The following is a 27,924-nucleotide window of genomic DNA, read 5'->3' on the forward strand; positions in this document are numbered from 1 at the left end:
ATTTGGAGGACACACACCTGTCTCAACGTTGCTCTGACCTTTGCAAATGGCAAAGATAATTTCACATGCAGGCGATGAATTGTCTTTATTATTAGGCTACATTGTGTGAGCTCCATTTTAAAAAAAAACTTTATTTTTAATTGGCAGATCATTGTACAGATTTAGGGGGGTCTTTTAATACATTTATCTATTTTGTAATGATCAAAACAGAGTAATTAGCATCCTTACCATCTCGAGTGCTTCTAATTTCTTTGTGGATAAAAGTATCGGAAATCCTTTCTTCTGTTTATCGAAATTTTGAGATATCTGTTACTAGCCAGGTTTAGTGGCAATGTACCTGAAATCCTAGCACCTGGGAGGTGGAGGTCAGAGGTCAGGAGATCAAGGTCATACTCAGCTACATTGTGAATGTTGGCCTGATGTGAGGGCCGGTCTACAAACGTGAAAATGTGTATGCTTGTGCATGTGTGCATGTGTGTACATGTGTGCATGTGTGTACATGTATGCATGTGTGCATGTGTGTGCAGTGTGTGCATGTATGTGTGAGCTATTTAATAGAAGACCACAACCTACCCTTCCAGCCTAACTGTGTCTTTGTCTACCAACTTTCTCTCCTTCTGGCAACTGGTCACCTGTTTTCTTCTCTCTACTCCCAAGAGTTCCGCACTGCGAATTCAAATGTAAGTGCGGTCACGTGCTACATGTCTTTTGGTGTCTGGCTTATTACACCCAGCGTGATATGTTGTAGGTTCCTCCATACACCACAAATGACAGATTTTTCTCTATTTTTTAAAAAGACTGAAATGCGGGGGACTTTTGGGATAGCATTGGAAATGTAATTGAGGAAAATACCTAATTAAAAAAAAAGAGAAAGAAAAGGAAACATTTTTGTGCCCAGCATTAAAAAAAAAAAAAAAAAAGACTGAAACGCTATTTCACTGTACGTGTACACCATATTTTAAAAATCAATGTTTCTGTTGATGGATGTGACTGTTTCTATGTTCTGGCTGCTGTGATGAACACTGCTATAAATACCTGTGCCAACACACCCGGCATCATTTCTTCTTTCTGCTTGCTCTCAGGTTTTGTAGTGGTGGGATTAACTCAGGGCCTTGTGTACATCAGGGGTCACTGTACCACTGAGCCATACCCCCAAGTCTGCCCTGTCTCTTAAGATGTGTTGTTTACCCAGGCGGTGGTGGCTCATGCCTTTAATCCCAGCACTTGGGAGGCAGAGGCAGGCAGATTTCTGAGTTCGAGGCCAGCCTGGTCTACAAAGTGAGTTCCAGGACAGCCAGAGCTACACAGAGAAACCCTGTCTCTGAAAGAAAAAAAAAAGATGTGATGTTTATACTAATGAATGGGTGCTATGAACAGACTGAGATGTAAGAGTGTCTTGTCAGATGATCACTCGTGCAGGAGGACACAGGAGGGTCTGAGTAGTGGGCTTGGACCCTATATGATGCGCTGACCCTTTTCAGTCCTGGTCTTATCCAGAGGACAGATGATCTAGGCCCCACTCTATATTGCAGTCACTTCTCCTGAGTCCTGTCTTGAACCCTCACTGTGCCCCCTTGCTACTCCATCCTTAGATCTGTCAAGCCGCTTACTGCAGCCCCGTAATACTCTCTCTTTTTTTGTTTTTGTTTTTTTTCGAGACAGGGTTTCTCTGTATAGCCCTGGCTGTCCTAGAACTCATTCTGTAGACCAGGCTGGGCTCGAACTCAGAAATCCACTTGCCTCTGCCTCCCAAGTGCTGGGATTAAAGGTGTTCGCCACCACGCCTGGCTGCGCAGCCAGTGTTCTTAACCACTGAACCATCTCTCCAGTCTCTGGCTTGTCCTTTTCAGAGGACAGATGTATTAGATGTTCAACTCTCTGGCCATAATGTTGCCAAGAAGGGGGGGGGGGAACTCTTTGGAGGAGGAAGGATCATCCAAAGACCTCTCTTTTTTTACTGCCAAAGTAAGTGATGTATGAGATAAATCCTGGATATAAAATCTTGACACATCTTTGAGGTGTTGGCCAGAGCTGCTTCAAACCTGAAAAGGAAATAAATCAAATCTCTGCAGTTTTTCTCTAAGAGTCCCTGAGACGCAGTTATGAGTGGAAGGCAAGGCCAGACAGACCCAGGAACTCAAAGGTTGACCTACTTTGTCGAAATTAACAAGAGGGAAGACGTCTGCATAATTTTTCTGTCTCTCCCTTTCACAGTAAAGAACGGTGGGAGCACATGACAGACGAGCTGCAGGCCACGAAATCCCTTCAGGATTGAGCAGCTACACGAAGCCTGTGTTTCTATATCGTGTTGTTCTCTTTCCCTCCCCCCTCTTCCGAGTGAGAAAAAAAAGGGGGGCCTAAATTCCCACCAACATAAACTAATGACATACAATGATGAAATTCTGTTTTCACCTCTGCCTGTGACAGGGAATGCAAAAATAGCAAGTGGCCTATTTCCACGAATCCCCGCCTCCCTGCCCTCCCCGCTCCCGCTGGGTTTGGATCTCTAAGAATGGAGGCTAACGCAGAGGCAGGAGCCAGCCGGGATCAGCCCCCCGAACCCGAGGGTGATGTCAGTCGGCGGGAGCGGACGCAGCCTGGCCAGGGAGGCAGAGGTTCCTAGGGAGCAGGGAGGGCGGGTGGCCTGGATGGGCGGACCGTGCGCCCGGCCGCTCCGTCGCCTGGAGACGGCCCTGGCGGCGCTGTGTTGCTGTAAACAGCCGCTTCGCTGTTACTATCTATAGAAAGATCGCCTAGCTCCCGGGTGCGGCGGCCCGAGGCAGGTTTGTGGTTCTGCACCCCTTGCGCCCCTAAAGATCCATCCGCTGTCCTAATCCTCTCTAGTCCGTCTTGGAATGCCCACCGTTTGGCTTGACCCTTGGGACCCTCAGAATGGAGACGAGGGGGACACATGAGTTCTGCGAGGATCTGCGGTTTCCTATCCCAGAGGTGACCGGCCCAGTCAGTCTAACCCGGCTTGTCCTCTGCGGAAGGACAGGAGGCCGAGGGCAAGTAGGGGTGTGTTTGTTCTACACTGAAGCACCTGACCTCTTCAAAGTTCCATCTTCCAAGACTCAAAGCTGTTCTCAGGTCCCAGACGCCAAAATCTCGGCACAGCTGGGAACCTTTCTTCCCGTCCCCTCTGCGCCCCCACCCCCCTTCCCAAGTCCGATCTGGAAAATCACCCGCTGCAGGCGGGTTCCTTGTAAGCGCAGTTTCCAGGCTGCACGTATTCAGACCCCCATCTCCCCAGCACCGACTTGCTTTCTCCTCCCCCCCCCCCCCCGAGCTCACCTCACTTTGTAATTCTGAGCTCCCCCCCTGCCCCGACTCGCCCTCTGGTCTCAGCTCAAAACTAAACATACGACCCCTTCAGGCATACTTGTAGGGTGGTTTTGCACAATGTTTATCCGTCAGTGTCAACGGGGACTGTCGCCTTGATAGCTCTAAGTGGCTAAGGGTCGGGGAGTAGGTGCTGCCGTCCTTTAAAACACGAATTTATGAATGAACCCAGTACTGTAGTTAAATCAGGTTATTGTACACTTATTTACAATCCTTCACTTGCTGCTTCCAACCTCAGTCCTAAAGTTTCTCCAGGCAAGGAGCTGGAGAGAGGGGCTGAGAAGCTGACCCCCCCTTTTTCTTCTCTGCACTGATTTGGGATGGGGGGCTGATGTGGGCAAGCTTTCCTTTAGGAACAGAGGCTTCGAGCCTTTAAGGCTGCGTACTTGCTTCTCCTAATACCAGAGACTCAAAAAAAAAAAAAAAGTTCCAGATTGCTGGACAATGACCCGGGTCTCATCCCTTGACCCTGGGAACCGGGTCCACATTGAATCAGGTGCGAATGTTCGCTCGCCTTCTCTGCCTTTCCCGCCTCCCCTCCCCCGGCCGCGGCCCCGGTTCCCCCCCTGCGCTGCACCCTCAGAGTTGGCTGCAGCCGGCGAGCTGTTCCCGTCAATCCCTCCCTCCTTTACACAGGATGTCCATATTAGGACATCTGCGTCAGCAGGTTTCCACGGCCGGTCCCTGTTGTTCTGGGGGGGGGACCATCTCCGAAATCCTACACGCGGAAGGTCTAGGAGACCCCCTAAGATCCCAAATGTGAACACTCATAGGTGAAAGATGTATGCCAAGACGGGGGTTGAAAGCCTGGGGCGTAGAGTTGACGACAGAGCGCCCGCAGAGGGCCTTGGGGCGCGCTTCCCCCCCCTTCCAGTTCCGCCCAGTGACGTAGGAAGTCCATCCATTCACAGCGCTTCTATAAAGGCGCCAGCTGAGGCGCCTACTACTCCAACCGCGACTGCAGCGAGCAACTGAGAAGACTGGATAGAGCCGGCGGTTCCGCGAACGAGCAGTGACCGCGCTCCCACCCAGCTCTGCTCTGCAGCTCCCACCAGTGTCTACCCCTGGACCCCTTGCCGGGCTTTCCCCAAACTTCGACCATGATGTTCTCGGGTTTCAACGCCGACTACGAGGCGTCATCCTCCCGCTGCAGTAGCGCCTCCCCGGCCGGGGACAGCCTTTCCTACTACCATTCCCCAGCCGACTCCTTCTCCAGCATGGGCTCTCCTGTCAACACACAGGTGAGTTTGGCTTTGTGTAGCCGCCAGGTCCGCGCTGAGGGTCGCCGTGGAGGAGACACTGGGGTGTGACTCGCAGGGGCGGGGGGGTCTTCCTTTTTCGCTCTGGAGGGAGACTGGCGCGGTCAGAGCAGCCTTAGCCTGGGAACCCAGGACTTGTCTGAGCGCGTGCACACTTGTCATAGTAAGACTTAGTGACCCCTTCCCGCGCGGCAGGTTTATTCTGAGTGGCCTGCCTGCATTCTTCTCTCGGCCGACTTGTTTCTGAGATCAGCCGGGGCCAACAAGTCTCGAGCAAAGAGTCGCTAACTAGAGTTTGGGAGGCGGCAAACCGCGGCAATCCCCCCTCCCGGGGCAGCCTGGAGCAGGGAGGAGGGAGGAGGGAGGAGGGTGCTGCGGGCGGGTGTGTAAGGCAGTTTCATTGATAAAAAGCGAGTTCATTCTGGAGACTCCGGAGCAGCGCCTGCGTCAGCGCAGACGTCAGGGATATTTATAACAAACCCCCTTTCGAGCGAGTGATGCCGAAGGGATAACGGGAACGCAGCAGTAGGATGGAGGAGAAAGGCTGCGCTGCGGAATTCAAGGGAGGATATTGGGAGAGCTTTTATCTCCGATGAGGTGCATACAGGAAGACATAAGCAGTCTCTGACCGGAATGCTTCTCTCTCCCTGCTTCATGCGACACTAGGGCCACTTGCTCCACCTGTGTCTGGAACCTCCTCGCTCACCTCCGCTTTCCTCTTTTTGTTTTGTTTCAGGACTTTTGCGCAGATCTGTCCGTCTCTAGTGCCAACTTTATCCCCACGGTGACAGCCATCTCCACCAGCCCAGACCTGCAGTGGCTGGTGCAGCCCACTCTGGTCTCCTCCGTGGCCCCATCGCAGACCAGAGCGCCCCATCCTTACGGACTCCCCACCCAGTCTGCTGGGGCTTACGCCAGAGCGGGAATGGTGAAGACCGTGTCAGGAGGCAGAGCGCAGAGCATCGGCAGAAGGGGCAAAGTAGAGCAGGTGAGCAGCGATTCTGGACCTTTGTGGGCTGGGGGGGGGGGGGGGGGCGGAGACTGACGCACAGACCACACAACAGAGAAGGGACGCTACTGACTGCACTTCCTGACCAGGAGCTGTGGCTGCTAGCCCTTTCCCTCCCTTGTCAGATTTTGACAGTTGGACCCAAGACAAACTCTAGACAGTTTCCCTGACAGCTTCCTACTTCATTCTCTAGCCGGGGAGCTTCTTTGTTCCCCTGCTAAAGATCTCACTTTAAATGCAAATCACACTCTGCCTGCCAACTGCAGGTTAGAAAAACTGCTTCACCGAGAGGTGCGGGTGCTGTAGGAGCCAGTTTCACTGGGGTGACTGAATGGAGGTGACACTAGACAACCTTAACTGAATGTTGGTCCTTTTCTTCTATAGCTATCTCCTGAAGAGGAAGAGAAACGGAGAATCCGAAGGGAACGGAATAAGATGGCTGCAGCCAAGTGCCGGAATCGGAGGAGGGAGCTGACAGATACACTCCAAGCGGTAGGTTGAACCAGCTGCTGCTCCTGAAACTTTATTAAAGTTGGAGCTTGGGACTATGGGCGCAGGGTCCTTGAGCATGCCCGTGTCTTATGCTTTCTTATATCTCTCCCTATGCAGGAGACAGATCAACTTGAAGATGAGAAGTCTGCGTTGCAGACTGAGATTGCCAATCTGCTGAAAGAGAAGGAAAAACTGGAGTTTATTTTGGCAGCCCACCGACCTGCCTGCAAGATCCCCGATGACCTTGGCTTCCCAGAGGAGATGTCTGTGGCCTCCCTGGATTTGACTGGAGGTCTGCCTGAGGCTTCCACCCCAGAGTCTGAGGAGGCCTTCACCCTGCCCCTTCTCAACGACCCTGAGCCCAAGCCATCCTTGGAGCCAGTCAAGAGCATCAGCAACGTGGAGCTGAAGGCAGAACCCTTTGATGACTTCTTGTTTCCGGCATCATCTAGGCCCAGTGGCTCAGAGACCTCCCGCTCTGTGCCAGATGTGGACCTGTCCGGTTCCTTCTATGCAGCAGACTGGGAGCCTCTGCACAGCAATTCCTTGGGGATGGGGCCCATGGTCACAGAGCTGGAGCCCCTGTGTACTCCCGTGGTCACCTGTACTCCGGGCTGCACTACTTACACGTCTTCCTTTGTCTTCACCTACCCTGAAGCTGACTCCTTCCCAAGCTGTGCCGCTGCCCACCGAAAGGGCAGCAGCAGCAACGAGCCCTCCTCCGACTCCCTGAGCTCACCCACGCTGCTGGCCCTGTGAGCAGTCAGAGAAGGCAAGGCAGCCGGCATCCAGACGTGCCACTGCCCGAGCTGGTGCATTACAGAGAGGAGAAACACGTCTTCCCTCGAAGGTTCCCGTCGACCTAGGGAGGACCTTACCTGTTCGTGAAACACACCAGGCTGTGGGCCTCAAGGACTTGCAAGCATCCACATCTGGCCTCCAGTCCTCACCTCTTCCAGAGATGTAGCAAAAACAAAACAAAACAAAACAAAAAACCGCATGGAGTGTGTTGTTCCTAGTGACACCTGAGAGCTGGTAGTTAGTAGAGCATGTGAGTCAAGGCCTGGTCTGTGTCTCTTTTCTCTTTCTCCTTAGTTTTCTCATAGCACTAACTAATCTGTTGGGTTCATTATTGGAATTAACCTGGTGCTGGATTGTATCTAGTGCAGCTGATTTTAACAATACCTACTGTGTTCCTGGCAATAGCGTGTTCCAATTAGAAACGACCAATATTAAACTAAGAAAAGATAGGACTTTATTTTCCAGTAGATAGAAATCAATAGCTATATCCATGTACTGTAGTCCTTCAGCGTCAATGTTCATTGTCATGTTACTGATCATGCATTGTCGAGGTGGTCTGAATGTTCTGACATTAACAGTTTTCCATGAAAACGTTTTTATTGTGTTTTCAATTTATTTATTAAGATGGATTCTCAGATATTTATATTTTTATTTTATTTTTTTCTACCCTGAGGTCTTTCGACATGTGGAAAGTGAATTTGAATGAAAAATTTTAAGCATTGTTTGCTTATTGTTCCAAGACATTGTCAATAAAAGCATTTAAGTTGAATGCGACCACCTTCTTGCTCTCTTTATTCTCAGTTTTGTATGGTTTCAGGAAGGCCTCTGAGGAGACCAGTTTGTCAAGATGGGTGGGTCCTGGAGGGGAACACGCCCTCTGTCCCCTTATCACTCAGAGGACACGCTAGTTCAGGGTATTTTACAGAGATGTGTGTTCATATTGCATTGCCTGCCTTGGGGCTGAAGGCTGCCTGTAACAGCTTGTGCAAGGATGTGCTTTTCTGCATGCTTATCTTCGCCTTAGTGATTTTCATGGGAAAGGAATCCTTTGAACAGAGCCTAGCTCTACACAAACTTTTTTGTTGTTGTTGTTTTGTGAACTGAAGAAGAGTTGAAATAAGCGACCTTCCACACTGCAAACCAGATCGCCACTTCCCCCTCCTGTCCATTATTAGGCTGAACTGCCTCTTTAAAAAAAAAGTATATATATATATATATATATATATATATACACACACATATATATATATAACTAAAATATGTATTTATTTATGTGGGGAGGGCATTCATGTACTTGAGGTCATGCACTTGAGGTCATGGGACAACTTCCAGACTTTTTCTCAAGAACACGACCTTTGGGAATTGAACTCAGGTTAGCAGGCACCTAGACCCACCAAGCAGCCAATCTTGCCAGTCCCCCTCCCCCTTTAAAGATGTATTTATTTCTATTTTCTGTGTAAGGGTGTTTCGCTGGCATGTGTGTCTATGCACCAGGTGCATATGCAGTGTCCATAGAGGCCAGAAGAGGGCAAGGGATCCTGTGGGACTGGAGTTCTGAGACAATGGCAGCTACCCAAGCAAGCACCAGGAATCTAAATCTGGGCTCTCTGCAAGTCTAACAACTGCTTTTAACTGCTCATCCGTCTTCCTAGCCCTCCTGAACTACCTTCCACACCTTAGCCTTAAAAGGTTTCCCTTGGTTAAAACACACACACACACACACACACACACACACACACACACACACGAGTGCGCGCACATGCACGCAAACAAATTTTCAATTGTTTGTTTACTTTTAAGATGGGTCTAACTTAGCCTAGTCTGACCTCAAACTTGCTATGTAGCTGAGGCTGGCCCTGTATTCCTGATCTTTCTGTTTATATCTCCCAAGTGCTGGCTTTACAGGTATGCACCGTCATTCGGTTCCTTACTCAAACATATGTTCATTTAGTCAACCCTTTTTATTCTCCAAAGAGAGCAGGCTATCTATTATCCTGTGCCACCATGAAAAACAAATCCCAACTTCCGAAGCTACTTTAACACTTGGGTGTAATTCACAGTACAGTAGGGGAAAAGGAATGGACATTTAAATTATCTTGAGCAGCATAAATAATGGCTGATCAACCAGTCTGTAAATAAGAAGTTACATAATAGCTCAGTAGGGAAGGGTCAGAAGACTTCGGGTGAGCTTAGCTTAGAAAGTTTATCATCTCAAAGAAGAACATGACCTTTGCCTGGGACACCTCAGGTAATGACTGCTGCTCTCTCTCTTGCTTACATGCAAACCAAAAGGAAAGAAAAATGAGCCACTCCCTACCCTTGCTCTCTGGTACCTAAAAACCATAGACTGTTTCCACGCATGCTGGGTGGAAGGGGAGCCTTCAGGTCATTAGTGGTAATGACAATCACGCTGTGGTCACAGTGGGCCTCGTACTCTGTCGAGCTGTGTTTCAATTTCAAACGACAGTTCCATTACACGTGAGCTGTTAACCTATGATCTACCTGCTCCTACCACAGTGATTGACACTTCCAAGCAATTTACCCAAGTCTCTCTAGAACGTTCTTTACAGCACATTCCACTTGCACACACTGCTTTGGCCAGTCCTGAGTTATGGAGAGGCCTTGTTGGTACACCAATAATCCCAGAGCTGAGGAGAGAGGCTTGAGTTCTGGGCTACACTGTGAGATCCTATATAAATTAAATGAAATGTAAAAAAAAAACAAAAAAAAACCAAAACCCAAAAACCTTTAGAATTAATGTAACATTTACAAGGACTCGGTGAGCTCTTTTAAATGTGTGGTGGTAATGAGCTGAGAGGAATGTTCCAGATTGGAAAGAACAGCAAGGAAAGCAGCTTGCCCCTCCCCCCACTCCCGGGGGCCTCCCTAATGGCCCTGGCAGTTGTAAACTAGCTGTGGAAGAAGAGCATCCCCTTTTCTTTGACAGGTCTGACACAAAGCCTTTCTCCAGGTCACCACAGCCCAGGCCATGGTCCATCCACAGGCAAACACTGAAACTCTAGGAAGACAGAATCTCTGAAAGGTTTCTCCAAGTTCCTGGGATTCCCCCGAAGGACTAACACCTTCTGAGCTCCCTGCCAGCTACTTCCGTGGTCTAGAGTATCTTCCCTGTCTGGCCAAAGGACTCCTTCCAAATCCCCCCTTACCAGGGACTCTGGATTTAAAAATTCCTGAGGAAGACTGGCACTAGGAATGTCACCTTTCTTTTGGGGACACTTCCATCCCTTCTCAGAAGACAAAGCCTCAAACTAGTTTCAGGGGAACAATTACCTGCCTGGCTTCAGCGTCACTAACATTGATACAAGTCCTGACCATACAACAGAAAGGGCTAAAGACCAGGGACCATTTCCCTTAGGGACCATGTCAAGCCTGACCCGCCAATGGACTCTAAGACCCAGTTCAGAGCTATAGTACAGGATTAACAAACATTTTGCTCAGTGGGTGAATGAATAAGTTCCAAACTCTTTCTACGATCAGAAACTGGTCTGTGTATGTTCTGTAGTTTCTGTTCCAGTCCCCCTTTCCGATGTTAGGCAATAGGAATGTTACATCTTTTACCTCTGGCTGCAGACACACAGGCCACTTCTGTCCTTCATTCCTGGAATTCCTTCATTGCCTCCCCTGGGTTCCATCTGCCATTTCAGCAAAGCGAATGACTGACTGTGCAATGACTGAAATTAATTTCAGATACTAGAAGAAAAAATACTCATCTTTGCAGAACAGTGGATAACAGGCTCCCAACACCTTTGCATACCCCTAGAGCTCATGCGATTATCAAAACTAGAGAGGAGTACTTTGTGCTCTATTTAAACCAATCATGTTCTGTTTAATTAGTCTCAGGCACAGTAAAAACGCTAAGATGGTTACCTTAAGCAAATGATCCCAAGTTTCAATGTGTCTGAAGTAAAAGAAGAAACAAAAGCAAAAGCAACCTTTAAACTGTGCACACGTTTCCTCTGAAGCAGTCCCTCGGAGGGCAAGGGATAGAGTGGCATCTGGATAGAGTGGCATCTGGATAGAGTGGCATCTGGATAGAGTGGCATCTGGATAGAGTGGCATCTGGATAGAGTGACATCTGAATGCTGAACAGTGCTCATGCTTTAAATCGTGCTGGCTTTCTGTTAACATTAAGAAGTTGACCCTTGATTCTTCTGGTGCCCTCAAGTCCCCATAAACACACAGGGCATGGGACTCCCTTGCATTCTGCACACATCTAGTACTCATTCCTTGAAGAGGGTGTTTGTTTGTTTGTTTGTTTGTATTGTGCTGATAAGCCTCTACCTGGGCCTCTTTGCCCAAACTGGCAAAGACATCCAGGTCCCAGCTCAAAGCAAGTCTCCTTCTAGACACCTTCCCTGGCCACTCTATCTAGGGTGTCTTCTGGGCACACTCCCTGAATGACGTTTTCCTGATTGGATCTCATAGCATTCATTTCTCGCTAGCTGCGACATCCAATCTTGGTTTTCTTTCACTTAAAATAATAAATGTCTCGTCCCATGAGAACAATGATCTTTTGTATCTTGATCACAACCGTGTCTCTCAGGGTTGTTGACTGAGTGCAAATAGATGAATGAATGAACACAGATGACAATTATGAAAGTGTCGTAAGAGAGCCAGACCTTAGAAGGGAATATTAACCTCAAAGATGTCTCCAAGGGTAGAAGACCATGGCCCTTTATTAAATACAAACTCCAGGCTGGAGAGGTAGCTCAGCTGTTAGCACCTGCCATTCCTCCAGAGGACCCAAATTCAGTTCCTAGAATCCATGATGAGTGGCTTATAACTGCCTACCACTCCTGCTATGGGGGAGGGAGAGCCAACATCCCTGGCTTTGGTGGGCTCCATCACTCACTCATGCATACACATACATCTAAGTGAAAAGTAAAATAAATAAAATGTAAGCAACAACAAACGGCAAGCTCTCCAGACGTCTCAGTAGACGAGGGAGCCTGATGACCCGAGTCCATCCCTGGAGATCCTGTGAAGGTGGAAGGAAAGAATCGATGCCACAGAGTTGTCCTCTGACCCCTGACATTTGTGCACCCACACTCGTTTTAAAGAAATTCATGTTGCTCTAAGGATGGCTATTCACACCTACAGTTCCAACACTGGGGAGACTAAAGCAAGAACGTTGCCATGAATTTGAGGATAGCATAGTCTACAGAGTGAATTCTAAGCCAGCCTGGGCTACAGAGTAAGACCCTGTTTTGTTTGTTTTTGCTTTGTTTTTAAACAAGACAAACAAATAATCAAAATGTATTCACCTTGGTACAAAACACTCAGAGTCTAATACAAGTCTGTTTTGAGTTCATTCAGTGTGCAACCTTTAATTTAGTCTGCATTAGAATGGAAGGAAGAGTAAGGGTTACCTAGTTCCCATTATCCATATCACTATCGTTAGCCAAGAGAAGGTCCACACCTGCTGTAGATAAGATGTACTAGATGCTGGTGAATGACTTTGGTCTCTGGAAGGAGCCAGTTGGGTAGGTTTCCCTTGTCTTTGCAAGCAGGAAAAAGCAACAGAAATCTAAACCAGTTTAGTTGCAATACAATCCATTTCAATGGTTCCACAGACCCACTCATGGACTAAGCTGAAATGCATTTCCTTTGTCCAAAACACATTGTCCTGTTACTCAAGAGGACGAAAGTAGAAAGTGTTCTGGCTACTGTCCCAAGCAGGCTGCCTAGTCTGGTCATTAGCTTTCCCCCACAATCCCTAACTTTCAGCCCTGGTGTTTGGGTTTGGTTAAAGCAAATGATTAGAAGTCTGGGGACCCACAGGTGTCTAATTGTTGGTTATGTTAGAAACTCTTTGTTCTAGAACCAGGCCCAGAGGCTACAGGGATGTAGTGGTATTGGGCTTGCTAGCCTGTGTGAGGCCCTGGGTTGGCTCCATAACACTATGAAATGAACAAATATTAGCAGGAGGCCTGTGTGGAAAGGACCTAGTTTAAAAGGCCTGGGACAAAAAGCAACTTTATCCTGACTGTTAGTGGCCCAGGGTCTACTTGCCATGTTTATTTAGGGGAGAAATTAACTGGGTTAACCGATCATATGACAGGTAAATTTATCAAGACAATGTGATAACGTAGTCTGGATCCAATATTGCAAAGTGTTCCAGAATATAGACTTAGTTCTGAATCCTGGCTCCTCGACCTTAGGCAAATCAAGCAGTCTGTACTCAGCTTCCTCAGTGGTAAAATGGAGATGGTAATTGTGGGTGGCTATTGAGACTGCTATGGGCACTCAGAGAAGCAAATCAGTATTACAGCTCCTAAGTGTGAAAAATATGGTAGAATAGTTGGCTGTTATTATGCCTTTTGGGAGATGACGGTCAGTCAGAGAAGCACATAGGGATTGCATTATATAGGATAACCAGTTGGAGGTAAGCAGAGGGGAGGGTGGGGAATCTAACATTTACATCAATATCGAAGCATCAAAAGTGAAGGAAGTTAAAGGTAGGGCAAGAATAGATAACTGTGGCCAGATTGCTCCGAGCCTGGTATTTAATTTAGATCAGTCTGTTTGAAGACTTAGTTACAGCAGTGGTGGCAGGAATGGAGAGGAACAAGTGGTAATTAGGAGGAAGACGTCCCAGGCTTGGTGACAGGGTAGATGTGGGTTTTGATGGAGAGGGAGGAATCTATGCCCATTGCTAGGTTTACCGAGCTTGACACACAGTGAGGCTTATGGCTCCCCCAGGGACTTGGTGTCCATAGAAAGAAGCATGGGTTTCGGGGATGTGGATTAGCTTCGTGTGGAACATGTTAGCTTGCAATGCCTAGAGGATCCATCTAGGGGGAGATGGAGGTTAGTCCCAGTAACCTAGTAGAAAATGGAAAGAGTTGATGGGGTTTATTCAGAGCACAAGGTTGGCACAGAACCTGTGGCCCTGGGGTAAGGTTTCACATGAACCTGTTCGTGCCAGGATCTGCTCTATACTGTAGAGGAAGTTCAGGGTCAGGGATTGCTCTACTAATCAGTGTGCCTCTCACAACTGGCACTTGATAGGCACACAATCATTATCATGTTGTCAAATGGTTGCCTCATTTGGTCTTGTCAACACAACAGTTCAACGAGACAGCTGTTAGTGCCTTCATTTCATAGGAATGGAGCATGGCCCAGGAAACAGTAAGTGTCTTGGCCAAGGGCCCACAGCTGATAAGTAGCAGACCTGAGATTTGAATACACACTTTGTGAATCTAAAGAGCCCCAATTGCTTAACCACATTACCGGATCATTAGAATTTGACTCTAGGTATATGATCTGCTCCTCTGAGATGATCTTTATGCCCATCAGGGGTGGTGGGATTAAAGTATCTCTTAAGCCGGAGCTGGAGAGAGAGCACAGCAAGCAAAGTGCTGCTGCCAAACCTGACAACCTGAGATCCATCCCAAAGACCCACAGGATAGAGAGGAAAAAGTAACTGTACGGCTCGTCCTCTGACTGCTCCATACACACAATGTCAATAAACAAGCAGGCAAATACATGCATTCTTGTGGCTGAAACAGGCAGATCTCTGTATTTCCCATTTATTTATTTATTTATTTATCTATTTATTTATTTTTATTTTGTGTGTGTGTATGTGTGTGTGTGTGTGTGTGCGCACACACACTTGTGTCATGGTGATATGGAGGGCAACTTTTGGGAGTCAGTCTTCTTTTTCCATTTCTACATGGCTTCTAAGGGACCAAACTCAAGTCACCAGCATTGATCTACAAGAGCTTTACTGGCTGAGCAGTCATCATCCTAAAAAAAAATAAAGATGTATTATTTACGTATATAGGTACTTTGTCTGCATGTCCATCTGCCCAGCAGAAGGTGGCATCAGACAAGCCTGAGCTGTCATGTGGATGCTGGGACTTGAACTCAGGACCTTCAGAAGAGCAGTGTGTTCTTGACCATTGAGCCCCCAGCTGAACTATCTTGCTGGCCCCTTTAAACCAATTTTGTTTGTTTGTTGACAAAGGGTCTTATCATTTAATCTTGGCTGGTCTGGAAATTGGTAGCAGACCAGACTGGCCTTGAACTATAGAGATCCTACTGCCTCTACCTCCTGAGTGCTACCATGTGCCCTATCCCCCAAACAGATTTGACAGAAAGTATCTAGTTATGGTGTCCCATACCCGTAACCCCCAAATTGAGGAGTGGGTATAGGAAGGTCACCTCTGAAAGGTAGTTCAAGGCTACCTTTGGCTGTAGAGCTAGTTTGAGATCAGCATGAATGGTTCAAACCCTTTCTGGAAAAAAAAAAAAACAGGCAAAAGCCAACTGATATAACACAGTGACTGTGAAAGGCAAACTGAACTTGAGTCTCTTCAGTTAGCTCTGTCACTGTGTCTGAGCACCTGTGTGCTGGTGTGTGTTTACACATTCTTGTGAAGCGATGTAACATTTTGTCATGCTTCCTGGCAAATGCATTGTGGTGAACACGTTTAGTATTTTTATTATATGTTACCTTCCTAGTGTGTTCTTTAAAATGGGAGATTTCTCTAAAATTGTTTGCTTTGAAACTGAAGGACAATCAGGAAAACATGACACTGGATGTATGATATAGTCATGGTACAATTAAGCTACTTGCCTGCTTCCAAGGGATAGGCAGTCAGCAGCACTAACTTGGGCTCACAGCGTGCTAAACACTGCTCTAAACTATACAACTTTTAATGTCTTTTTGGGGGGTAGGGGCTGTTGAGATGGCCCAGCAGTGAATGTGTACGCTGTTGTTGCAGCTGACCTGAACCTGGTTCTCAGCATCTACCTACATCTGGCACATCTGTACAAACGTGCACAGACACATACATAAAAATTAATATAGATTTTTATTAAAAATAGTCGCAGGGCTGGGGCTGTGCTTTTGTGGCTAGAATGCTCGCCTAACATTAAAGAAGTGCTGGGTCTGAGCGCCAGGGCGGTTTGCTTGTACAGGGTATGGTGGTGATTCGTTACCTGTCATGTCACCACTTGGGAAAAGGAAGCAAATGGATCAGAAGCGAAAGGCCCTTTTCTCAGCTACATAGTGAAGGCCTGATCCACATGAGATACGCGAGACTACGTCATATATATACAAAATAGTCACAGGTACCCTCTAAGGTAGGCCTCGCTATTATGCTTACTTTATAGATGATAGTCTAGGGCACAGGAAGACTGTGGCCTGTACTTCATTATCCACCTGGAGTGGCGGCCCTGGAATCTGAGCCCAGGGTAAAGTGTCCCCAACGACTGCATGCTCAGCGGCTGGTAAGGAAAACCAAGTCCTCTACAACCTTGCAAGCCGAAGAAAGCTTCGATGGGTAGAAAAGCTCCTCTCTGCCGGCTTCCCAAGCTCCTCCCAGGGGTCTCGGCGTCCCTGCACCCTCCCTCTCCGCACTCTCCCGATGCCCTCACCCTGCTCTGCCAAGGCCAAGGTGTCACCTAACCCTTCCCAGCTTCCGGCCCTTTGCTCCAGGTCAGCTCGCTCCTGCAGACAGCACCAGGAGCCGGCCAGTCCTCTATTTACTGTTTGGTTTCCACGGTGACACGTAGGCGCCGTCAGCGCCTCCCGTCAGCGGCCCCCACCCGGCGCCGTGACGTCTGCCCGCCGCTTCCGTTCTGCCCATATTTGGAAAGGCGCCGCGGGCAGGGAGGGGTTGGGAGCCGGACTCCCGCGGCGCCCCGCCCCCTGCCCGGCTCCGCCCCCGCACCGACCCGAGGAGCCATGGGCTGTGCACCCCTCCTCCTACCCCGACCCTGCGGAGGCGGGCGGGGGCTCGGGTCGCCAGCATCACTGGGCTAGTGGAGGCTGCAGTCAAAGCTTAGGGCCTGGCTCCTCTGTTCCCGGTGGACGATCCGGGATCACGATTTTCGCTTTCTGTGCCCGGAAATCCTGGAAACAATCCCGGTCTAACCCTCCCTCTCTTTGATACACTTGATTTCAGATTCTCGTCTTTGGCGCAGTGAATAGCTTTAAGGACACAAGTTCGGGGGGTGGGTGGTCTGCGTTTTCCCTTGGGACATAAGTGACCTTGGGAAGGCCACTTTTTTTTTTTTCTGGCTGGGGCCTTTTTAATTTTTTTCAACCCTGTCATCTATTTAGCGAGGTCTTCCATCACCCTCTAACTGACCCCCCTCTTGGTGACATAATTGCAAAGTAGGTGAAGTTCTTGAAGACCCCCGCAGTTCTTATGCCTGCACTACTTGTATCTGTGCGTCTCCTGGGGCTTGCTCATTTTAGACGCTTAATTAACTTTAGTTAACTGCTGAATGAATGGATCCGAGACGGGTTTCACCTTCATAAGTCCGATCCCGCAATTCCTTTTACAGGCGGAGGGAATATTGCGATGATTAATAATCGCGCGGCAGGGTTGCTGATGTAAAGCGATTTGCGGATGTAAAGGGCAATAAACATGCGGATGTAAAGGAATCTATCGAGATTCCAGAAGTCTCTAAGGAGCCGTGGGTGTGTGCAGCAGAGCCGTGGGGGCGGGGATGGGGAGGGCAGTGCCGCAGTGACTACCGCTGGGTACTCCGTAGCAATTAACGAGATGTGTGGGGCTAATTCTTTATGAGGCTGATCTCCCCCCTAACGCCAATACACTCCACTATCCTCTTCTGTTGGTCGCCCACGTTCCCCAGTCCCTTTGGCTATAGAAGTGTGGGATTTTTTTTTCTAGAATTTCAAAACTGAAAGGGACTTCAGAAATTAAACTTGTTATTTCATAAACAAGGACACTAAAGCTTGTAGAAGTTGGCTTTCCCAATCAAGCTTGAACAGTTAGGTAGAAATAGATAAAAGTCGGATTTCTGGCATCAAATTGTGTCCTCCTCTCCCCTTAGAGGGTATCGAGGTGTGCCTAAACCTGAGCTCTGGTGACCGAATTTCTCGGCTTAGCTATGCATAGTTGGGCTTAATATTACATTTAAGTATCCAACGATGCCCACTGTCACAACCCAACAACAGAACGGGATGAGAGTGTTTACTCCTTAAAGCCACTAGCATTCCTCTTTAGGACGGCTGGAGCTTGGTCCCGGGGAAGGGTCAGAACTGTAGTCAGGCTGTGCTGAAACTCGAGTTAGATAGACTAGCTTTTGTTACCATTCAACCCCAAGCCATAGGCAGACTGCCCAGACTGCAGCTGGTGAGCAACCTACAGGACCAACCCTTCCTGATGCTTCGAAGGTTTCTTCCTTCTTAGGAGCCTGGCTGCAGGGACGCATCTTTCAATATTCCTTTACAGCTTCACCCAGATTCTTCTCACAACTGCTTTTCTCTAACATCCAGGCTGGCTGCGAGGACAGCTCCCGCAGAGATGATTGGTGCCTCCTGGTTGACTGGCGCCTCCTCACCTCTGGCTGATGTGAGGAGTGGTCTGGGAACCGTCCTCTTTCCTCTGACTGTTCTTGGAGCGGTAGCCTCAGAACAGCATCTCTGCCACCTGGTGGTTGTGGGAGCCAAGTGTGCCCTCCTCCTCCCCCAGTTCCACAGACATCATCATAGTGATGAGGGGGCTCGCAAGAGTTTGCTGTGAGGAGGACAAAAGTGTGAGCGTGGTTTCTCCTCCTCCAACCCGTCTGGGAGCAAACCCAGTTTGTCATGCTTGGCGGCAAGCCCCTCTCCCTATTGAGCCATATTGAGGCCCACTCTTGATGGGAAGAGCCAATCTGGCAGATGAAACCAAAACCAAAATAAAACACCAAATAACTCTAGCTGTTTTCTCTCTGTGGCTTGTTTCTGAGCACTTGTTTCATGTGGATGTAGGGAAACAGTTTTGTCATTTTTCTTGCCAGGGCTGCTTTTCAAGACCTACTGCCTCTTCTCTTTCCAACCAGATTTCAAGTCCCATCTTTGAGATAAGTTTCTCTCTCTCTCTCTCTCTCTCTCTCTCTCTCTCTCTCTCTCTCTCTCTCTCTCTCTCTCTCCCCCCTTTTGTATAATTTAGCTGCACTGAGAGAGACACACATAGTAATTATAGGCTCCCTTTTAAAAAATGTAATTTGTTGTTTTGGTATGCATCTGTGTGGTGTGTGTACCTGTGAGGTTGTGTGTGCCACAGTGCACACTAGGGGGTCAAACAACAACTGTGTGGGGATAGTTCTCTTCTTCCATTTATTTTTTTTAAAAAAAGAAGTAGTTATTAACTTTATTTCTTTTTTTTTCTTTTTCCCCTCTTCTCTTTCTCCCTCTTGCTTCCCCCCATCTATTTTTTTTAAAAAAGGTTTATCTATTTATATTGTGTATATGGGTTTTATCTGCATGTTTGTCTACACTCCAGAAGAGGAAAATGGATCCCATACAGGTATAGATAGTTGTGAGTTGGGAATCAAACCCTTGACCTCTGGAAGAGCAGCCAGTGCTCTTAACCACTGAGCCATCTCTCCAGGCCCTTCCTGGTCCATCTTTATGAATGGGATGGAATTCAGGCCACTGTCCTCTATGGGGCTATTTGACCAGCCCCCTTCCTTTTCTTTCATCCATTTGTTCATTCATTAATTCAATGAACCTTTATTTTTAGAGACTGAGTCTGTGTATGTAGTGCACACTGGCTTTCAATTCATGATCCTCCTGTGTCAGTCTCTTGAGTGTTGAGAGCATGGGTACATACCATCACGTGGGGCTGGGAATAGGGATATGAACTACTTCTCAGAGTGTATATGCTGGCTTCTTCACTGTTTCCTTGGGGGTGGTGGTCAAATATTGTCTTTTGTGTTTATAGACTCCCTCCACCCCCATAGGGCCCTCCATAGGACTGGGGACCAAAAAGGTCCTCCAATAAGTCACTCCTTACTGACTGGTCATTTCTACAGACACACTGTGGACCTTCGCATAGATAAGCCTTCTAGAACTCTTAGTTCTTGGTGGTGGTGGTGGTGGTGGTGGGGTGTAGAGGGTGATCTAATCAAAGGTGGCTTTGCACAATGCATAGTTTCACAAGAGAAACACCACCCAGAGTGAGAGGAGGAAGCTGGAAGCTTGCAGTAGCCTCAGAAGAACGAGGAGGAGGGTGCCAACCAGGAAAGGAGGAAGCACAAAACAGGGGTCCTCTGCAGCTGGGGGTTGGAGAGACAGCACAGGCTTTAGAGCTAGCTTCAAGTCCAGACTCCTTTGCTGTGAGGCCTTGGCTGGCTTACTCTGCTGTCCCAGTTTTCTTCTACATAAATACCTGCCCAACTCACGGCTGTGCCAGGGTGCAAGCTGAGCTGTCGTTTATAAACGCACTAGACACTACAGGGCACTAGGTGATATGAATGAAGGTCCCAGCTTCTGGCTTTCCTTCAGCACCACCCTTTCTGGGTTCCCTCAAGGTCTAGGTTATCTCCGGTCTGTCCATAGTTGTTGACCTTCAGCAGGTCTCTCCAAGTCCTAGACTCATCGGTTTCTCCTGTGTGAGGTAGGCCTAATTATATCTGCCTCCAAAGACTCAGGAGCATAAAGTCAGGCATTATCATTAGGAATGAGGGGGAAGCCCTGTAAAGATGAACAGGGTTCCAAAAATCCTACAAGTTTTAAGGAAGACAGGACTCATGGACTCAGAATGAGACAGGCTCAGCAGCTTTTGGGGGGTGGGAAGAAGTGAGGGAAGACTGGGCTGGGCCATGAGCATTTGTCATTTCTCAAGTAACCAGAAATGATGGGGCCTCACGAGGTGTGAGCCTCTTCGCTCTAGGAACTATTCAGCTGCAGGGCTAAACTGAGGGTGTGGACCTAGTGAGGCTGGGTGCCAAGACCCATAGGTTCTTCTACCCTCCTTCCATGGAGGGAGGGGGGCTTCGGCATCTAAGGGTGTGTGCTGGGTGGGCCTTGGCAGCCTTATTGTTGTTGCCTGTGTGTGGGAATGGCCCAGGGACATCTTGGCCCAGGAGGGGGACTCTTGGGCCTAGTAAGCTAGGAACCTGCCCGCACAGCTCCCCAGAGCTGCCATTCCAAGCCTTCACTGAGGGCACCCAGGGATTGATTGCCAGCTATTATAAGAGAGGTGGGGGAAGGAGAGTTGTGGGAGCCACATTCAGCTCAATTCCCTTCAGCTACATGCACGGAAAAGTACTAACTGGGCTATGCAAATGACTGGGTCTTTCTGTCAGTTCTTTCTGAAGAAGGAAGCCGGTTGCAAAACCATATAGTGCTAGAGTGTTGCAATTACAATGAATCGGGAATCATAAAATGGACCCCCCCCACTCTTGACAGCTCTTGCCCCCTGTAACACACTGGGGTGTCTGGTAAACCCGAAAAAGGCCAGGGGTCTCCCGTTAAGCAAGCTATTCTTTGGGGATCCCAGACACAGTTTGAGGCTAAGCAAACTCGTCTTTGGAGCTGCTGTTTGGGGAGCACAGAGGAACCTGGAAATCTCCTTCCAATTTCTAGTGACAGCTACAGGGTGGACGCTGGATGGCTTCAGCAAGCCCCAAAGCAGCTTTGTGGGAAGGAGACAAGCAAGCAAGCAAGCCCCACAAAATCAAAACGAACAAACCAACACAGCCAGCTTTCAAGGCCGTGAGGGTGCAGATACTGGTTGTGCACTGGAGGGGAAATGCTGGTCTTTTTCTTCTCTTCACTGGTCTGTTCTTCATGGCTGGTTTTTTGGTTGTTTCTGGTGAGCACGCAATGCTTAGAAGATATTTTAAAATGTTATCAAGCAGAGCAGATTTTTTTTTTTAAGATAGAGGACAGCATAATTTGCCTTGCCCTTTCTTTCCAAAAAAAAAAAAAAAAAAAAAAAACCACACCCTTTGAAAATTCAGATAGTGAATATATACAGAAAGTTAAAAATGATTGTAATTCTTTGTCAACAGTTTTCACTCTAACTTTCCAATGACTACTTGAGTGTTTTGTTTTGTTTTTTGAAATTGGGTTTCTCTGTTGTAGCCTTGGCTGTCCTAGAGCTCAGTCTGTAGACCAGGCTGGTCTGGAACTCAGATATCTCCCTGCCTCTGCCTCCTGAGTGCTGGGATTAATGGTGTGTACCACCTCAGCCCAGAGTGATGTGTCTGCCTGCCTTTCTCTCTCTCTCTCTCTCTCTCTCTCTCTCTCTCTCTCTCTCTCTCTCTCTCTCTCTCTCCCTCTGTCCCTCCCTCCCTCCCTCCCTCCCTCCCTCTTTCTTTCTTTCTTTCTTTCTTTCTTTCTTTCTTTCTTTCTTTCTTTCTTTTTTTCTTTCTTTCTTTCTTTTTGGCTTTAGCTTGGCTTTTTCTTCTAGTGATGGGGGGCTTGAACCGAACTCTGTACACAAGCAGGTCTGTTGGCACAGACACATGTCTGAAATCCCAGAACTGGAGAGGTGGAGGCAGGAAGAGGATCACAAGTTCAAGGCTCCTTCAAACTACAAGATAAGTTTGAAACTAGCCTGAGTTAGGTAAGAAAAAACAAAAGAAACAAAAACCCATCACCCCCCCCCCCCCAAACCACCAAAACATCGAGGCCTCAATGCAGAATTCTGCATCTGACCCCAAGATGGGACACAGGCAAAACCGAGGCGCACTGAAGTGTTGTTTAACATCGTCTTCAGGTGCTAAGCATGGTGTGTGTGTGTGTGTGTGTGTGTGTGTGTGTTTTGGGGCTGAGGGTGGGATCTGTTTTTGTTCACTGTTGGTGTGTTGCAGGCTCCCAGTGGGCGTTTAAGGAAGGAGAACAAACCAGTTCATTTGAGACCTGTAAAATGCCCCCTACCCTTCTGCGGAAACGCTTCGATTCTAACTTGACGGATGACTGACTGACTAAGGAGCTGATTGGAGCAGGGAGCTGTGGGCTCTACTTAACCAGTTCCAGGTCTTTCTCCCGCTGCTTACGCTGCGGTGCTGTGATTTCCACCTTAATATTGAGTCGCTGCGCCCCCTTCTGGTAATTTTGGGATATGACAAGGACAAAATTCTTGTGGGCTGGGGGTTGGGGGGAGGGTGGGAGTGTGTGTGTGTGTGGGGGCTCTTTTGCTAAAGGCTGAGGAGCAAGCACATTCACTGTGAGGAACTCACTCACCCTGTTGAGGACCTCTGACTTCAGGAGAGGAATTGCTGGAACAGAAGGATCCTGGGGCTGGACGCTACCCTCAGCTACGGAGCCTTTTTTTTCCAGCAGGCTCTGCTGTTTTGCGCTGCGTACTCCCTTTTAAGGTTGGAAAATTTTCAAGTCAGGAATGCGTTATGACTTCCTCGTTTCTGTAGTTGTCCCCTTCACACCCCCCCCCCCCCAATTAAAAAGTCATGGTAAGCCACACAAATAGTATTCACCATCTTATTTCTATTGTTGATGGACACTCCGGGTTGCTTCTTTTTTTTTTTTCCCCCTTTGTGAATGTTGTTGATATTTAACCCGGGTGCAGATAGATACGTTGCCAGGTGATCTGCCTCAGATCGTTTGAGTATATGTTCAGAAGTAGAATCTCTAAGCTGGGCAGTGGTGGTGCATGCCTTTAATCCCAGCACTCGGGAGGCAGAGGCAGGCGGATTTCTGAGTTCCAGGCCAGCCTGGTCTACAAAGTAAATTCCAGGACAGCCAGCCAGGGCTACACAGAGAAACCCTGTCTCGAAAAACAAAACAAAAAAGTAAAAAGTAGAATTTCTGCATCACATATTGTTTTTATGTTTTTCTGAGGAATGGCCACACAGCTTTCCAGAGCTGCTGCAGGGTCCCCTCTTTAGGGCCTCAGTAAACTTGTCAAGAACATTTTGATGGGTTAAGGTGGCCTTGGTGCCTAGTGGTGACCTTGAGCTCTTTTTCATGAGCTTTCATTGGAGACTTCTCCATTCAGTTCTTTGCACTTTTTTTCATTGTTTATTAGTGTTTTGGGGGTGTTTTTCCTTTCTTTTGTTTTGCTTTTGTGGGGCTGAACATTAAAACTCAGAGTCTTGCACAAGCTCGGCAAGTGTAATTGTTGAATTACACCCCTAGCCTTCTTTGCTTCTCTCCACCCCCTAATTTTTGAACTGGATTTATGGGTTTTGGCTCTCTCTCTCTCTCTCTCTCTCTCTCTCTCTCTCTCTCTCTCTCTCTCCCCGCCCCCTCCTTTCCCTGGGTTTTGAGACAAGGTTTCTCTGTGTAGCCTAGGCTATCATGGAACTCACTCTGTAGAGCAGGCTGCCCTTGGATTCAGAGATTCTCTTGCTTCTGCCTCCCAAGTGCTGGAATCGAGTGTGTGTGTCGGGCTGCGCATCTGCTTTGTCTCTGGGGTGCTGGAGCGCTGCGGGCTCTGTTCAGGGGAGGCTTCACCGGATGAGAAAGAGACAGCTGGGTCAGGGTTGTGGTTCCTGGCGTCCTGTGTCTCCTCTGGGGACAGAGGAGAGTTGGAAATGAGGGTCTGAGGGTTTGCGCTTTCCCTGCCCGATGGGCAGGAAGGGGATGGCTGAGCCTGGAGCCTGGGATTAGGGCTGAATTCTGGTTGGTTCTGAGTGATTGCGGAGAGTACAGAAGGGCTAGGAGAGAGAAGGCCTTCTCTGGGAGATTTAGGTGTAGCTATTTGTGATGAAGGCCTTCCTCCCCTGCCCCCAGTGGCGGTCCCTGGTGAAGGAGACAGTCTTTGCTTGCCCAGACTGTCTTATTTGATGGTGAGTGTGAATGCATGCATCTTACTTGGGGTGAACCAGGGATGAAAGATGTTTGCAGGAAGGGATGGCCAGGAAGGGAAGCTCATTGGCTAAACACTCAGGGTTGAGCTAGACACCTCACTAGCATGGAGAACCCCAGGTTTGCATGCTAGGGTGTTATGGTCCTCTCAGTAGGGTGTCGTGGTTATGTGTTCCAGATCAGGTTCCAGATCTGGCAGGTTCCAGATCTGGCAGGGAGGGAGCTGCCCTCACGCCTACTGTTCTTAATTCTGAGATGTCCCAGGTTTAGGCTGTCTTAACCTTACCGGTTCTTCTGTCTGGTGACATGGTCCACTTGTTCCACGGGTATGCACCACCACCACCTGGCTGGTTCTTTATTTTTAATTAGTTCTTTATATATTTTGGATATTAATCCTTTGACAGATACATATGTGATTTTCAAATATTTTCTCTCATTCTGTTTGTTATTATCTTATTTTGTTGACAATTTTCCCCTTCTTTAATGATGGGGCTCAAACCCAGGACCTTGCATGTACCTGGCAAACATTCTACCAGTGAGCAACACACGCATCCTAAGAATGTCTTTTTGCTTTTTGTTTTGTTTTTTAAAAAATATTTACTTAATCATTTAATGTATGTGAGTACACTGTCGCTGTCTTCAGACACACCAGAAGAGGGCATTGGATCCCATTACAGATGGTTGTGAGCCACCATGTGGTTGCTGGGAATTGAACTCAGGACCACTGGAAGAGCAGTCAGTGCTCTTAACCACTGAGCCATCTCTCCAGACCCTGTCTTTTTGTTTTTAAGACAGAAACAAAGTTGGACCTTCCTCTAACACTATATCCTAGGTTAATTCTATGTAGGTCTCTCTTTGTAGCCTTGACTGGCCTGGAACTCACTATGTAGACCAGGCTGGCCTTGAACTCACAAAGCTGCTTCCTGGGTGCTGGGGACTAAAGGCGTGTACCACCGTGCGGGGCCCAATGCCAACTTTTGCCTTATGTTTGCTTCTAATATAGTTTTAGGTCTCAAGCTTAAGTCTTTGTTCTTTTGTGATTTTTTTTTAAAAAAACTTTTGGTACTGGGACTTGAATCCAGGGCCTCCCAATGATAAACACGTTTCCACTGTGTTGCATTCAGAACTCCATTTTGAACTAACTCTAGAATAGTGTTAGAGAAAGGGCCAGCCTTGTCTTTTTGCCTGTGGATATCCCGTCTTGCTAGAGTCAATTGTTAGAAAGACTTTCACTTTTAAAAGATAGAATTTTTTTAAAAAAGCATATTAACTCCTTACGGAATTCTGAGAGCACAGGGTTGAGTTATTGACCCAATTTCTATATTTTCGGCATAGCAGAACCTAGAGGATTCTCTCCCCAGTGAGGGCAACGTAAGACTGTTCTTTCACTCTTGTTAAAAAGCATTTGACCGTTGAATTTATAGTCTATGTCTGCATTGCTATAAAGAGGAAAATGTTAATACTACACATGAAATAGGTTTTTTCTTAAAATTCATTATTATCATTACTACTGTTGTTATTAGTGTATGGGTATGCATGCCTGTGGGGACATTTGTGGAGTAGGTTCTCTTCTCCCCTCTATACATGCATCCAGACATGGAAAGCAGGCCACAGGGCTTGTTTAACAAATGTACCTACTGAGCCATCTTGCCAGCCCTATGCTAAAGATTTTTCTTTTTGTTCTTTTGAGACAGGGTTTCCCAGTATAGCCCTGGCTGTTCTGGAACTCACTTTGTAGACCAGGCTGGCCTCAAACTCAGAAATCCACCTGCATCTGCCTCCCAAGTGCTGGGATTAAAGGCGTATGCCACCACCACCACCGCCTGGCAAAGTTTGTTTGTTTGCTTTTTTAAGATTTATTTATTATTATTTATCTATTATTATATTAGTACACTGTAGCTGTCTTCAGACACACCAGAAGAGGACGTCAGATCTCATTTTGGATCTCCATGTGGTTGCTGGAATTTGAACTCAGGACCTTTGGAAGAGCAGTCAGTGCTCTTAACTGCTGAGCCATCTCTCCAGCCCCAAAGTTTTTTTTTTTTTATCCTTGTGATTTTTAAAATAAATAAAAACAATTGTAAACATTTCCTGAAAAATCCCTCACTCTTTCCACTGGCTATGCTCGTCTGTGACACTTCCAAGATGCTCTCAATGCATTGAGTACAGTCTGCCTTGTTGGCCTGCCCACATTCTGTCAGGTAAGCAACCAAGACCTAAGTGGGCTGGAGGTATTCTATATGTCCCATGCTCCCCACGTGTTCTGTGAAGTGCAGAACACCCAGATCTCCGTGAGATGACGGTAATGTCTCTTTCCTTACACCACACAACTGGTAGGTGGCCGATCAGAGACTTGGACCCGTGGTCTTCGAATGAGGACTGACTGCTGGGTAGCCAGGGAGGCTGGCCTGTCTTGGGGAGGAGGGGGAGACAGGGAGAAGGTTTTGAAGAGAGGGTAACGGCAGAGATGACTCATTGGGGAAAGGCCTTGGGAATTATAAGGTTTGTATGTGTGGATGACATCAGCTTGTCTAGGAGACCAGGAGATACCCCAAGGGGAGGGACTCAAGACCGGAAGCAGAGGGCCAGGGTCAGGGCCAGGGTGTGGGGTTTTGGCTTAAGCCAGTGTTTTTTGGGGGGGGGGAGTCTTCATTTCCTTGAGCTAGGCAATCTTGCCCTAATTCTTCAGTAGATAGTTTATAGCTCTCCTTGATGCATTTGATGCTCAAATGGCTGTCAACTTAGCATTAGTGGGGGAACATGTGTCTATTCAGGTAGTCATTCTAGGGCCAGGTCCCTCAGAGTGCCTGTAATGGGGAGCAGCCAACCATAAGTCTACAAATCCCTTTACAAACTAACCGGGGAGATACTACCAGCAGAGGGCGCTCTTCAGCGAGACAAGGATTGACCCGAACTCTGCTATCTGCCTTGTGCATTGAGAACCGTCCATCCTTCCACTGTGTGGGTTCTGGGCCTCGAACTTGGGTTGTCAGACTTGGTGGCAAGCACCCTCACCTGCTGAGCTGTCCAGCCAGGTCCACTGATTGTTTCTTTATGTTAAAAACCTTCAAGGTTGCCAGGCAGTGGTGGCGCATGCCTTTAATCCCAGCACTTGTTCCAGGCCAGCCTGGTCTACAGAGTGAGTTCCAGGACAGCCAGGGCTACACAGAGAAACCCTGTCTCGAACTCCGTCTCCGTCCCCCCCCCCCCCCGCCCATATCTTCAAGGTTCTTTTAGCCTTTTGAAATATATCATACATTCTTATTTTTGCTATAATTTTCATTTACTTATTTATTATTTATTTATGGTACCGAGGAGAGAACCCAGGATTTTGTACATGTGAAGCAAGTGCTCTATCACTGAGCTACATCCCCATTCCCACAATACCACCGTTCCCTACAGTCTCTGTCCTATGCAACCACACACACCGGAACTTCCTGCTCTTTGCTCTCACGCAGTTCCTGTTGGCCAGAGTT

At 47.8% G+C, this 27,924-nt stretch overlaps 1 protein-coding gene across 1 annotated transcript; it reads left to right on the plus strand.

Annotated features, from left to right (window-relative positions):
• The first annotated feature begins 4,292 nt into the window (after positions 1 to 4,292).
• On the plus strand, positions 4,293 to 7,677 carry Fos (FBJ osteosarcoma oncogene). Its single transcript, NM_010234.3, has 4 exons — positions 4,293 to 4,583; positions 5,338 to 5,589; positions 5,995 to 6,102; positions 6,220 to 7,677. Exons 1-4 carry the CDS (start codon positions 4,443 to 4,445, stop codon positions 6,859 to 6,861), a joined length of 1,143 nt encoding a protein of 380 aa, NP_034364.1. The 5' UTR covers positions 4,293 to 4,442; the 3' UTR covers positions 6,862 to 7,677.
• Positions 7,678 to 27,924: the final 20,247 nt, after the last annotated feature.

Source organism: Mus musculus, chromosome 12 (assembly GCF_000001635.26).
Source record: "Mus musculus strain C57BL/6J chromosome 12, GRCm38.p6 C57BL/6J".
Classification (NCBI taxonomy): Eukaryota; Metazoa; Chordata; class Mammalia; order Rodentia; family Muridae; genus Mus; species Mus musculus.